Source organism: Neofelis nebulosa, chromosome 1 (genome assembly GCF_028018385.1).
Source record: "Neofelis nebulosa isolate mNeoNeb1 chromosome 1, mNeoNeb1.pri, whole genome shotgun sequence".
NCBI lineage: Eukaryota > Metazoa > Chordata > Mammalia > Carnivora > Felidae > Neofelis > Neofelis nebulosa.
In genome coordinates, this window is record NC_080782.1 from 221216395 (window position 1) to 221230726 (window position 14332).

The 14332-nt window shown below is 33.9% G+C and overlaps 1 protein-coding gene across 1 annotated transcript in view; it reads left to right on the plus strand.

The window, feature by feature from the left end:
- Positions 1–14332, plus strand: part of RB1 (RB transcriptional corepressor 1) — a 177250-nt gene that overhangs the window by 159540 nt on the left and 3378 nt on the right. Inside the window, 6 exon segments of the mRNA XM_058685648.1 lie at positions 3688–3792; positions 4483–4596; positions 4696–4859; positions 10432–10462; positions 12256–12398; positions 12907–12956. Coding sequence (XP_058541631.1) covers positions 3688–3792; positions 4483–4596; positions 4696–4859; positions 10432–10462; positions 12256–12398; positions 12907–12956 — 607 coding nt within the window.

Here is a 14332-nt window from a genome sequence, read left to right on the forward strand (position 1 = left end):
TCATATAATATGTTGTCTTTTGTGTCTGGCTTCTTTTATTTAGTATAGTGTTTTCATTGCTTATCTATGTTATAGATTGTATAAGTACTTCATTCCTTTTTATTGCTGAATAATATTCCATTGTATGGATATACCAAATCATATATATCTGTTCATCATTTAGTGTACATTTACTTTCTATTTTTTGGCTACCATGATTAATGTTACTGTGAACATGTATGTACAAGTTTTGTGTGGATATATGTTTCCAGTTTTCTGGATGTATACCTAGAAGTGAAATTGTCAGGTCATATAATAACTGTGTTTAACCTTTGAAGCCTGGCCAGATTATTTTCCAACTTACCCACATCATTTTACATTCCTACCAGCAGTGTATGAGGTTCCAGTTTCTCCACATCCTCACCAACTTCTTATTTGCTTTTTTAATTATACTCATCCTAGTGGGTATAGAGTGATATCTCTTTATGGTTTTGATTTTCATTTCCCTAATTGCTAATGATACTGATTGAACATTAAACACACTTTTCATGTGCTTATTGGCCATTTGTTTATCTTCTTTAGAGAAATATCTATTCAGATAATTTACATAATTTTTAATTGAGTGTCTATTTATTATTGATTTATAAGGGTTCTTCATGTTGTCTACATAAAAGTCCCTTATTTCATATGATTTGCAAGTGTTTTTTCCAGTTCTGAGTTGTCTTTTTCACTTTTTTGATGGTGTCCTTTGAGGCACACAAGTTTTAAATTTTGATCATATTCCACTGGGTATTGTATGGAAACCAATTTGACAATAAATTATACCTAATATAAAAAAAATTTTGATCGTGTTCAGTTTATCTGTTTTTTTCTTTTGATGCTAGTGCTTTTGGTGTCATATCTAAAAAACCATTGCCAAATCAGAGACCACCAAGGTTTATCCTTATTTTTCTCCATTTTTCTCAGAGTCTGGGAAAAATGAGTATGAACAATTTAATGTTCTGAAAAATCCACTTGTAATTGAAAATGAATAATAAACATGATTAATTCCCCTTCTAGCTCTTACGTTTTTTTTTTTGAGTTAATTTTTCTGTATGGTGTGAAATAGGAGTCTAACTTCATTCTTTTGTGTGTGAATACTGCTTGTTCCAGCACCATTTCTTGAAAAGTCTTTTCTTTCCCTCTTGACAGTTGTCAAAAATCAACTAACTATATATATGTAAAAGTTCATTTCTGGTCTCTTAATTGTACTGCATTGATCTGTAGGGAAGCATGATACCCCAGTTTTACTCTTCTTTTTCAAGATTTGTTGTGCTGTTCTGAAGCTTGCATTTCTATATGAATTTTTAGGATCACCTTGTCAATTTGTACAAAGAAGGCAACTGGAATTTTCATAGGGATTGTACTGAATCATAAATCAGTTTGAGCAGCTCTGTCATCTTAACAATATTAAGTATTCCAGTCCATGAACATATGATGTCTTTCCATTTATTTAGATGTTCTTTAATTTTTTTCAGTAACATTTTTAAGTTTTCAGAGTACAGCCTTGCATTTGTTATATTCAATTTAGACCTAAGTAGTTTATTCCTTTTAACACTATTGTAAATGAAGTTGTCTCTTTAATTTCTTATTTGGATTGTTCATTGCTAGTGTATGGAAATACAATTAATTTTCATATATTAATCATATTATCTTACAGTTTTGCTGAAGTAATTTATCAGTTGTAATAGTTTTTAGTGGATTCCTTACTATTTTCAATATATAAGCTCATATATCTTCAAATAGAGGTAGTTTTACTTCTTCCTTTGCAATCTAGATGACTTGTTATTTCATTTACTTGTCAAATTGCTTTGGCATAGAACCTCCAATACATTACTGAATGAAAGTGGTGAAAGGGGACATCCTTGTCTTATTCCTGACCTCAGGGGAAAGCATTCAGTCTTCCACCATTAAATGTATTGTTAGCTATGGAGTTTTTGTATATGCCCTTTATCAGATAGTGGAAGTCCCCATCTATTCTTAGTTTATTGAGTGTTTTTTATCACAAAAGGGTATTGAATGCTTTTTTCAAATGCATTTTTCTGTATCTATTGAGATGATCATTGGGTTTTTTCCTTTTTATTGTATTGTGGTGTATTATATTAATTAATTCTTCAGTATGTTAAACCAGCCTTGCATTTCTGGAATGAATCCTACTTGGTCACATAGTACATTAGATATGCTGCTGATTCAGCTTGTTTTTGTTAAGGATTTTTACATCTGTAATCATAAGAGATAATGGTAATTCTCCTCTGATGTCTGTTTTTGAGTACTACTGACCTCACAGAATTAATTGGAAAGTGTTCCCTCCTCTTCTAATTTCAGAAGAGTTTGTGAAGAATTGGTATTGATTTTTTTTTTTTTTTAATGTTTGGTAGAATTCACCAGTGAAGCCATCTAGGCCTGGGCTTTTGTTTGTGGATAGTTTTTTATTATTAATGAAAGCTCATATTTTCTATTTCTTCTTTAGTCAGTTTTGGTAGTTTGTGTCTTTTCTTAAATTTTTCCAGTGCATCTTAGATAGTTGTTTTGTTGGTATGCAATTGTTCATAATGTTCCCTTAAAATCCTTTTATTTCTGTAAGGTCAGTAGTAATGTTCCCAATAAGAATATTTTTAGCAAAAGGTACACTAGTGTATAAGGGTATAACCTACAAATATGTATATTTTACAAGAGAATAAATATTTGGATATATAAATTCTAGGATGTTGGATTTTTAAAAGTAGTCACTCATTGCCTTATGGTTCTGCTTTTCTACGATATAGAAAGACAGTAGTGCTAAGGGTTTCTAAAGAGATTAGGTATCTTGAATCAAGAAGATTTTTGCAGAGAGAAACCTTAGGAAAAGAACTGAAGTAGGAAAAAAATGTGAATTAGCAAAGAAGTTATTGGATGGCATTCTGAATGGGGAGACCAGAATTGGGGCTGGTAGGTTGCTGAACAAGGGATGGTGAATAGATATTCTCGGCGATAGTATATATAAGCAAGAATGTTGCAGAGATATGAATACTTAAATTTGGCAATAAAATTCATGCAAATGAAGAAAGTTTGATTTTTTAAGTTCATAGAGAATAATTTCTAATCTAATTTTTATATTAAATTGTTTTAATTGAAATGTAATATGCATACAGAAACATCCATGTATCATAAGGATACATCTTAATGCAGATTCATCAGCTGAACTCACCTGCATAACCTGCCTCCAAATCAGGAACATTATCTATAATACAAAGACTCTCTCCTGCCCCTTGCTAGAAAGTTCCCTTACCACTATCACCAAATGTATTCAGTATTATTTTATCTGATAGTTTGAACCTTTTACACAACTGGCTTTTTTTCTTTTTAAGTTCTAGTTACACAGTTAACTCATTCGAGTTTCAGCTTTTCTGGGAAAAATTTAAGTAATGGGTGAAGGTTAGAGTTATTTACAAACCAGATGATCAATTCTAATAATTGAGATTTGGCTATTTGCATTTTGTCCCTTAAACACAATTTGGGCTAAACACTTCACATCAACTTTCAAACTGGGCTCAGGATTAGAAAAGATAATCCTATAGGAACTTAAGCTTCCGTTTTATTTTTGAAGCTAAAAGAAAGATAACAGAGTACTCTTTAGAACACAACTATGTAACAAAATTCTGATATTTTTATATTACGTTGATTTACTAGATTATGATGTGTTCCATGTATGGCATTTGCAAAGTGAAGAATATAGACCTTAAATTCAAAATCATTGTAACAGCATACAAGGATCTTCCTCATGCTGTTCAGGAGGTAAGTAACCTTCCATGGTAAGATTTTAGATATATCCATATCGATAATATAGATAACTTAAGTCATTAATTAGACCATATATTCTGACCTTATTATATAAATTCACCTGTCAATTTTTTACTTTTATGTTATTAATTATTTGTAACTAAAATGGAATTGGAAAGCTAAGACATTTTAATATCCAAATTTATATTTTAAAGTTAATAAGGAATACTGTATCCCTCCAACAAAGAGGAATATTTGTAATAAACTTTACATGTATATATACATAAAAAATACCTGTGATGTTTCAGGGCGCCTGGGTGGCTCAGTCAATTAAGTGTCCAGCTCTTGGTTTTGGCTCAGGTCATGATCTCATAGTTCATGAGTTCAAGCCCCGCGTTGGGCTCCGTGCTGACAGGGCAGAACCTGCTCAGGATTCTCTCTTTTCCTCTCTCCCTCCCCAACTCTTTTTCTTTCTCTTTCTTTCTCTCTATCTCAAAGTAAATAAACAAACTTTAAAAAAAATGCATCACATTTCACTTCTGGTAGAGCAGCTATAATCTAAACCTAAAGGCTTTTTCAGATGATTTTTTACTACATAGTATGTGATTCTTACTGTTCAAACATATTATGAATTATTTATAAAGAAAATCTAAAGAGATAAATTTCTAAATTCATTTAACAGTTGTTTTTATTCTTCTTCCTCAGACATTCAAACGAGTTTTGATCAGAGAAGAGGAGTATGATTCCATTATAGTATTCTATAACTCAGTCTTCATGCAGAGACTTAAAACGAATATTTTGCAGTATGCTTCTACCAGGGTATGTCGGAAGTATCCTTTGATTGGGAAACTCTATTTATAAAGCAATGGATCTCATTAAAACATTAAAAAAATAATCTACTTTTTGTTTTTGCCTTAGCCCCCGACTTTGTCACCAATACCTCACATTCCTCGAAGCCCTTACAAGTTTTCTAGTTCACCTTTACGAATTCCTGGGGGAAACATCTATATATCACCCCTGAAGAATCCATATAAAATTTCAGAAGGTGTGCCAACACCAACAAAAATGACTCCAAGATCGAGGTTTGTGTTTTCTCTTTAGGGAAGGGGCAAAGAATAAGAGGAGATTGTTTTGACCCAAGTACAAAAATATAAAGCTTTCTTCATTTAAAATGAATGACAATTTATATTAAGTGACATGGCAAGAATTTGGTAGGAAAGATAAATAATGTTTACTTAAATGGTTTTGCAAATTTAGTCATCAACCTTTCTGGTTGCTGGGATCTATTTTTTGTGAACAGAGAACAACTTTTGTAATAAGTTTAAAATCACTTTCATATTTTTGCAAGTAGACAGTCTGCTAAACAAAGTGGATTACTTTCAGTTAAGAATTTTTATTCTGTAGATTTATTGAATGTCCTATAAGCTCAGTAAACTTGTTCGTCTTGCTTTGTTGTTAAAATGTAGATGACTGATTAAATGTAGATGACTGTAAATTAAGTCTTTAGAAGTCCATTCTTAATTCTGCCTGCTGTTTCCTTACATTACTTGGGGCAGGTGTCAGGGCTACTATGGAAGGGTGCTGTCTATCAGGGAGATGATGAGTATGAAGCTGTTTTAAATTCCTAGATGAAAGGTTCTGTGCAACTACAAATCATTATATCATCTTCTACATCCAACCACAAGTGCTTTCTGGCTTTGAAGTGCTTCCATTGACTTATTATATGTTATCATGGGCAGTTTGAAATTGACTTAATTTGTAGAGTGGTAGGCAGATTAGGAAGTATAGTTAATGTAGTCTCATCTCCCCAAATTGTCAGCTCATATAGTTGTACTTAATGGGCAAGAAAAACAGGGAGAAGGAGATATATTAACCCTTGAGAAAACATTTGTGTGGGGTGTTTAATTACATAAGTAATGCACACTCATGGTAAAAATCTCCAACTCTACAGGAAGAGATAAAGTAGAAAATAATTGGCAAATGATATAAATGCTCTCATGCACTTTGTACCATATTTTATTTGATGTTCTTATAGTATCTGTGTACCGATACCTACAAATTATGTTGTAAGTTCCTAACATGCTGCACTGTGCATATTTAATTTACAGTCCCACACTGCCACATGAAAATGTATACTTAGGTAATGAGAATTGATCCATATTATACTTATGATGATGGCTATTTGCTGAGTTTAGTAAATCATTTCTGGGTTGAGGTTCTTTAGCAAAAAAATTCACATTCTTAAAGTTTTAGATAAATCATTTGTCAGGCATTAAGAGAGCATCTTTAAAAAATTTTTTTTTTACATTTATTTATTTTTGAGAGACAGAGACACAGCATGAGCAGGGGAGGGGCAGAGAGAGAGGCAGACACAGAATCAAAAGTAGGCTCCAGGCTCTGAGCTGTCAGCACAGACCCCGATGCGGGGCTTGAACTCATGAACAGCGAGATCATGACCTGAGCCAAAGTCGGATGCCCAATCGACTGAGCCACCCCAGGCACCCTAAGAGAGCATCTTAATACTCTACTTATCCAGCATATTTAGGTATTCTGCTTAATCAAATATATATAGAATAATGGCCACTTATCAAGGAATTGTAGGACAGTAAAATCTATTAGTCCCATGTGCATATGATTAGTCTCATGTGCATATTATTATATCCTTGTTATGTCAGGCTAATCTTTGGGATGCAGTGAAAGAGTTCTAAGAGGAAAATATATAGCAATACAGGCCCACTTCAAGAAACCAGAAAAGCTCAAATAAACAATAAACCTTACACCTAAATGAACTAGAAAAAGATGAACAACAAAGCCCAAGGTGAGTAGAAGAAAGGCAATAATAAAGATCACAGCAGAAATATATGATGTAGAGACTAAAAAGAAGAAAGTTGACAAAACCAAGAGCTGGTTCTTTGAGAAGATAAACAAAATTGATTATCCCTTAGCTAGACTCATCAAGAAAAAGAGACAAAGGACCCAAGTAAATAAAATCAGAAAGGAAAGGGCAGTAACAGCTGACACCACAGAATTATGAAGGAATTTAAGAGACTACTACAAAAAATTGTATACCAACAAATTGGATGACCTTGCAGAAATAGATAAAATCATGGAAACATACCATTTTCCAAAACTGAATCAGGAACAAATAGAAAATCTGGACAGACTGATTACTAGTAATGAAATTGGATCAGTAATCAAAAAACTACCAAAAAATAAACGTCCAGTCCAGATGCATTAATAGATGAATTCTACCAGATATTTAAAGAAGAATTAATACCTATTCTCCTCAAACTATTCCAAAAAAATGGGAATGGTAGGAAAGCTTCCAAATGCATTCTACAGGGCCAGAATTATCCTGATCTGATAACCAAAACCAAAGTCCCCACAAAGAAAGAAAACTACAGGCCAGTATCCCTGATGAACATAGATACAAAAATCCTTGACAACATATTCAACAACATATCAAAAATATCATTAACCACAAGCAAGTAGGATTTATTCCAGGGGTGCAAGGGTGGTTTGATATTTACAAATCAATCAACATTGTGCAGTGCATCAACAAAACAAAGGATAAAAATCATATGATAATCTCAGTAGACCCAGAAAAAGCATTGACAAAATTCAACATCACTCATGATAAAAAACTTTCAACAAAGTGGTGTTAGAGGGAACATACCTCCACATAATAAGGCCATATATGAAAACCCACAGATAACATGATACATACCACATGATAACATCATAGTGAGAAACTGAGCTTTTTCTCTAAGATCAGGAGTAAGACAAAGGATTTTCACTCTCATCACTTTTACTTAACATGGTACTAGAAGCTTCACCCATAGCAATCAGGGAAGAAAAAAAATGAAAGGCATCCATAGTGGTCAAGAAGAAGTTAAACTGTCACTGTTTGCAGATGACATGATACTGTACATAGAAAATCCTGAAGACTGCACCAAAAAACTACTAGAATAAGTGAATTCAGTAAAGTTGTAGGATATAAAATTAACATACAGAAATCTGTTGCATTTCTATGCACTAATACTGAAGTAGCAGAAAGGGAAATTAAAACAACACTATTTACAGTTGCACCAAAAAAGAATAAAATACCTAGGAATAAACTTAACCAAAGAGGTGAAAGATGTGTATCTGAAAACTGTAAAACACGAAAGAAATGGAGGATGACACAAACAAATGCAAATATATTCCATGCTCATGGCTTAGAAGAATTAATATTGTTAAAATGACCATACTACCCAAAGCAATCTACAGATTCAATGCAATCCCTATCCGTATACCACTAGCATTTTTCACAGTCTAAAACATATAAAAAAAGTTTGTATGAAACCACAAAAGACCCCTGAATAACCAAAGCAACCTTGAAAAAGACCAGGGGCACCTGGGTGGCTCAGTAGGTTGAGTGTCTGTCTTTGGCTCAGATCATGATCTTGTGGTTTGTGAGTTCGAGCCACACATCAGGCACGCTGCTGCCAGACTGTCAGTGTAGAGCCCTCTTCGGATCCTCTGTCTTCCTCTCTCCGCCCCTCTGCCACTTGCACTCTCCCAAAAAATAAATATTAAAAAAAAAAAAGAATAAAACTGGAAATGTCACAATCCCAGATTTCAAGAAAGGTTTCAATGTCATAATTACTACAAAGTTGTAGTAATCGAAACAGCATGGTACTAGCACAAAAATAAACACATTGATCAATGGAACAAAATATCCCAGAAATAAATCAACGATTATATGGTCAATCTGTGACAGAGAAGGAAAGAACATACAGTGGGGAAAAGACCAACTCTTCAATACATGGTGCTGGGAACACTGGACAGCTACGTGTAAAAGAATGAAAGTGGACCACTTTTTAATGCCTTACACAAAAGTAACCTCAAAATGGATTAAGACCAAAATGTGAGACCTGAAACCATAAAACTCTTAGAAGAGATCATAGACAGTAATTTCTCTGACATCAGCTGTAGCAACATTTTTTTTCTCAATATGTCTTCAAAACCAGGGAAACAAAAGCAAAAATAAACAAGTGGAACTATATCAAAATAAAAAGCTTCTGAACAGCAAAGGAAACCATCGATAAAATGAAAAGGCAAGCTAATGAATGGGAGAAAATATTTGAAGCCATATATCTGAAAAAGAGTTAATACTCAAAATTTATAAAGAGCTCATACAACTCAATAGCAAATAAACAATTGAATTAAAAAAGTGAGCAGAGAATCTGAATATACATTTTTCCAAAGAAGATGTATAGATGGCCAACAGATACACAAAAAGATACTCAAAATCACTAATCATCAGGGGAATGCAAATCAACCATAGTGAGATAGCACACCTGTAAAATGACTAGAATCAAAAAGACAAGAAATAACAAGTGTTGGTGAGGATATGGAGAAAAAGGAACCTTTGTACACTGTTGCTGGGGATGTAAAATTGGTACAGCCAATGACAGAAAACAGTGTGGAGGCTTTTCAAAAACTTAAAAATAGAAATACCATATGATTCCACTATTGGGTACTTATCCAAGAAAATTAAAACACTAATTCTAAAAGATATGTTCTCCTGTATGTTTACTGCAGCATTATTTACAATATCTAAGATATGGAAGCAACCTAAGTGTCCATTCATGTATGAATGGATAAAGAGGATGTGGTATATATGTACAAGGGAATATTATGCAGCAGTTAAAAAGTACAAGATTATGCCATTTGAGACAACATGGATGGACCTAGAAGATACTCTGCTAAGTGAAATAAGTCAGAAAAAAACAAATACCACATGATTTCACTCATAAGTGAAATCTAAAAAAAAAAAAGAAAAGAATAAACAAAAATCAGAATCAGACCTATAAATACAGAGAACAAACTGGTGGTTGCCAGAGGGGAGGGAGTTATGGGATGGGCAAAATGAGTGAAGGGGAGTGGGAGATACAGGCTTCCCGTTACAGAATAAGTAAATCGTGGGAATACAAGGTACAGCATGTGTAGTGACACTAGTGAGGATAGTCTGTGATACTATAATAGCAATACATAGTGACAAACAGTAGCTAAGCTTGTAGTGAGTATAGCGTAATGTATAAACTTGTTGAATCACTGTGTTATACACCTGAAACTAGTGTATCCGTAATGTGTCAACTATACTCAAACAAAAACAAAAGAACATAAATTATATGGTTCAAACAAGGGCAGACTAATAGAGATTTCTGATTCTAAGATATATGACAGACTTTACTATATATCAGTAGAAATCTTAATTCAAATACTGATTATTTAATACTATAAGTTTTTGCCAAATGTTAGGCAAATTTTTAATGAGAAAATGTGAAAGAAATTTTAGTTGTTATCTTATGCACTGATTTATAAGAATTAAATATGGGTAAATTAAAATTTTCCTTTATCTTCTTTAAATGTGGACAGTGGCAGAATATAGTCTTTCAGTCATGTAGTTCTTTAAAAATCTAAGAGACCAGCTCAGTGTATGATTAGAGTAGCATTGTTAGAATAAGCCACTGATGACTATAATTTTGTTGTGGTTCTGGGGTAGAGCAAACTTTTGATTTGGTATTTCTAATAGCTTTGAATGATGTATGTTCATCTCTGCACAATTATATATGATTTTCATTACTAATTTGTATTTTATCTTGACAGAATCTTAGTATCAATTGGTGAATCATTTGGGGTGAGTCTTTTCTTTCTGTAAAATACAGGAGCATGCATTGTAACTATAAAAGAAATTGCAGATTTCTGTTAACTTGAATTAACAAATGCTATTATCCAAACACCTCATCAATGCATATTGCATAGAATTTAGAAAGAGAAAAATAGATTTATTTTCAAATCACATTTAATTTCAAATTATACTCCTAATTGGTGAATTTCAAAGTGGTTTTTTAAACATCCTTTGAAATTATATAATACATTACATAGATTTTTCTAAGCCATCAGTTCCTTGTCACTTGAGCCTCTACATGGAGCCACTCATTACAACATGGCATCCTGCTTCCCTCGGAGCAAGAAGAAAGGGAGAGGTATGGAGCAAAATGGAAGTCACAGTCTTTTTGTGACTAATATTGGAAGTGATGTTCCATCACTTTTGTCGTCTTTTTGTCAGAAGCAAGGTAACACTGGGTCCCATCCACACACTCAGAGAAGGGAGTATTACACAAGGGTGTAAAAACTAGGAGGTGGGGATTCATGAGTGCCGCTCTAGAGTCTGCCTACCCACTGCCTCAAATGAAATAACTAGAGAAGGATGGTGGTTTGTACACTAAAAGACTGAGTGTTAAAACATATGTTACAAGTAGTAAATGCTGTGGTACTGAGCTCAAGTTAGGGTATAGCTATCAGGCTTCACAAAAGAGATGTGGGACCACCTAGGAAGAGTTGGATCTGGATCCGAATAGAGTAGGGGTCCTCAAACTTTTCTGCTTGCTATAACCGCTAAAAGAATTGAGAAAATGTTACAGGGACTTATATACTTTAAAGCTGATAACTAAAAATCTTATCATAAATTTGATATGTACACAGGATGTGCTCTAAATATATTTTCCATCTAAACTTGTTTTTGCATTTAATTTTTGGAAAGTAAAGCTTAATTAACAGAGTGAATCCTCACTGTCAGATCAGTCAGACTTAATATTTCTATCAACGGTCTGACTTCATTTTTTAGTTCAGATGAACACGTTCATACACATCCCTGAGGTACTCGCCTGCTCCAGTTCTAAATTAGACACATAAGAAATAGAATTTTTCCGTGTGTTTGTCCCTTGGATGAAGTAAGTTATTGTGTCCCCTTCGGTACTTATTACCAAAGCTTTCTTTACTTTGCTGTGACAGGATTCTCCCTCAAGAGATGTATATCGCAAATCATCTCCAGTAATAATGAATGGACTCAAACAAAGTCTTTTGATATTTGAATTTTTATTTAAAAACTTAATGAATTCACATTTCAATAAATATTGTTATCAGTAATGGTTTAAAATATATAAACTATATGACTTGTCGACATAATACCCACAAAGCAAATCCAGAATTATTATTGAAAAGACATTTCACTTCTTATTAGACTCTTGTGATAGTCTCTTTGGTCCTGTTATGCCCTCAAACAAACAAAACCCATAAGGTTCCAGAAAGCCATTCTAACTTTACACACTTCTGAGAAGTAGCCTTGGTTTTGTGTGTGGGTGGGTTCCCAAAATGAGGAACCAGGATTTTCAGAGTAAGTCAAACTTGTTGGAGGAAGGCAAGAAGCCTCATGGGGAGAGACAGGAGGGTATTTAATTGGGGCAGAGGTAAGTGTAGTTACACTGATTCTAAGATTTTTCATATCTCATTTGGTGCAATAAAGCAGAAAATGAAAATGCAGGTATTACCCCAACTGATTTTTGACACCCCTCAGACTACAGTTAAAGGTTGCTAACTTCAAGATTCTGGCATTTAATGATTTAAAATAAAGAATTCTGTAATTTGTAGACTTCTGAGAAGTTCCAGAAAATAAATCAGATGGTGTGTAACAGCGACCGTGTGCTCAAAAGAAGTGCTGAAGGAGGCAACCCTCCTAAACCGCTGAAAAAACTACGCTTTGATATTGAAGGATCAGATGAAGCAGACGGAAGGTAGGAACAGGTTTGAAATGGTCCTGTGGAGAAGCCAGAGTGCAGCTGTGCTCCTAACTTCCACCAGGCCCTTTTATGCCGATTTCATTTGGAAGTTGTGAACATTGCTCAAAATAGGTAGGAATGTATCCCAAAGTTAAAAGCACCATATAAACCATGTACTGCCTACTGAAATTCATTGAAAATATCAGATACTAGCAATCTGATGTTTTTTCATGTTTTTTTTAAAGCTATTAATAAAAATTCGTTATGATTAACATTAGACTTTTTAAGTGCTTACTCTTGAAAAATATTTACTGTGTTTTGTAAGACTCACTGGCAAAATACAAAAAGGTTCTAAATTTGTGATGGTTATATTTTAGATGTTTTTTGTTTATAAACTGTTGAAATTAAAAGTCACTCACTAAGAGTATAAAGTAAGTCATTGAAATCACCATAGTTAATAAAAATTTGAGTTTTCCGTTTATCTGTATACATGTGAAATGTTTTGTCTTTTTTAAATCTGCAGTAAACATCTCCCAGGGGAATCCAAATTTCAACAGAAACTGGCAGAAATGAGTAAGTACTTATCATTTCACCTTATGTAAATATGAAACATTGTTTATCTTGCAAAAGGCCTTTTCTTGTTTTAAAGGAATAAATACATATAATTCCCTAACTTAGCACACTTGCTTATACACTGAAGATGTAATTCAGTCAAGTATGTACTCTTTACCCACAGACATTTGTGGATTAGATGTATGATGCAAAGTGAAGGTCATCTTTACTCTTTCTAAAATCTTTAGTGTAGGGGCGCCTGGGTGGCGCAGTCGGTTAAGCGTCCGACTTCAGCCGGGTCACGATCTTGCGGTCCGTGAGTTCGAGCCCCGCGTCAGGCTCTGGGCTGATGGCTCGGAGCCTGGAGCCTGTTTCCGATTCTGTGTCTCCCTCTCTCTCTGCCCCTCCCCCGTTCATGCTCTGTCTCTCTCTGTCCCAAAAATTAAAAAAAAAAAAAAAAAAAAAAAATGTTGAAAAATAAATAAATAAATAAAATCTTTAGTGTAGAAATACTAAGAAGTGAAACCACATCTTCAACATGAATGGCTAGAAATACTTCAGGAGAGCGAAACTATAATGAGGAACTCTTTAAGAGTGTTGGATATAAGGAAAGGTTTTTTTAAATAAAATTAGCATATATAAACATCATCCCCCTTATTTGAAGAATAATTTTTTATCCTATTATGGAACTTCTCTAATTTGCAAGTTTTAAAAATTTACTGTCAAACAAGTTTTCCATTGCTGGAAATCAAAATTTTGATAAAGAGCACCAAATCATTTTCCAGATTACACAGAGTGACATAAATCGGGAATGTTAAGACAAATGGGATTCTATCCTCAGCCACTCTAAGACTAGAAAAGATTAACCTAAGTATAATAAATGGAAACTACATTAAGAAAAAGACAAACATTTACTGACTGCTACTGGGTTGTCCTACAGAGATAAGTGTGGTAGTTTAAGTGTGACACTTCCTGATAATCTGCCAGATCCATTGACAGGAAATATAGCTGGTATGGGGAAAGAAGACACATACTTCAGAGATAAGTATTAAAATTATTGGGGCATCTGGGTGGCTCATTCAGTTAAACGTCCGACTCTTGACTTCTGCTCCGGTCTTAATCTTGCAGTTGGTGAGTTTGAGCCTTGTATCAGGCTCTGCACTGACAGCATGGAGCCAGCTTGGGATTCTGTGTCTCCTTTCTCTGCCCTTCCCCTGTTCACATGCACAAGTTCGTTCTCTCTCTCTCTCTCTCTCTCTCATTCTTTCTCTCTCCCTCCCCCCTCCCTCTCTCTCTCTCTCTCAAAAATAAACAAACAAACATAAAAAAAAAAAACCCTATTATTCCTAGGTCATAGGACATATCAATAAGAACAATACCAATTGAAATGTGACTTT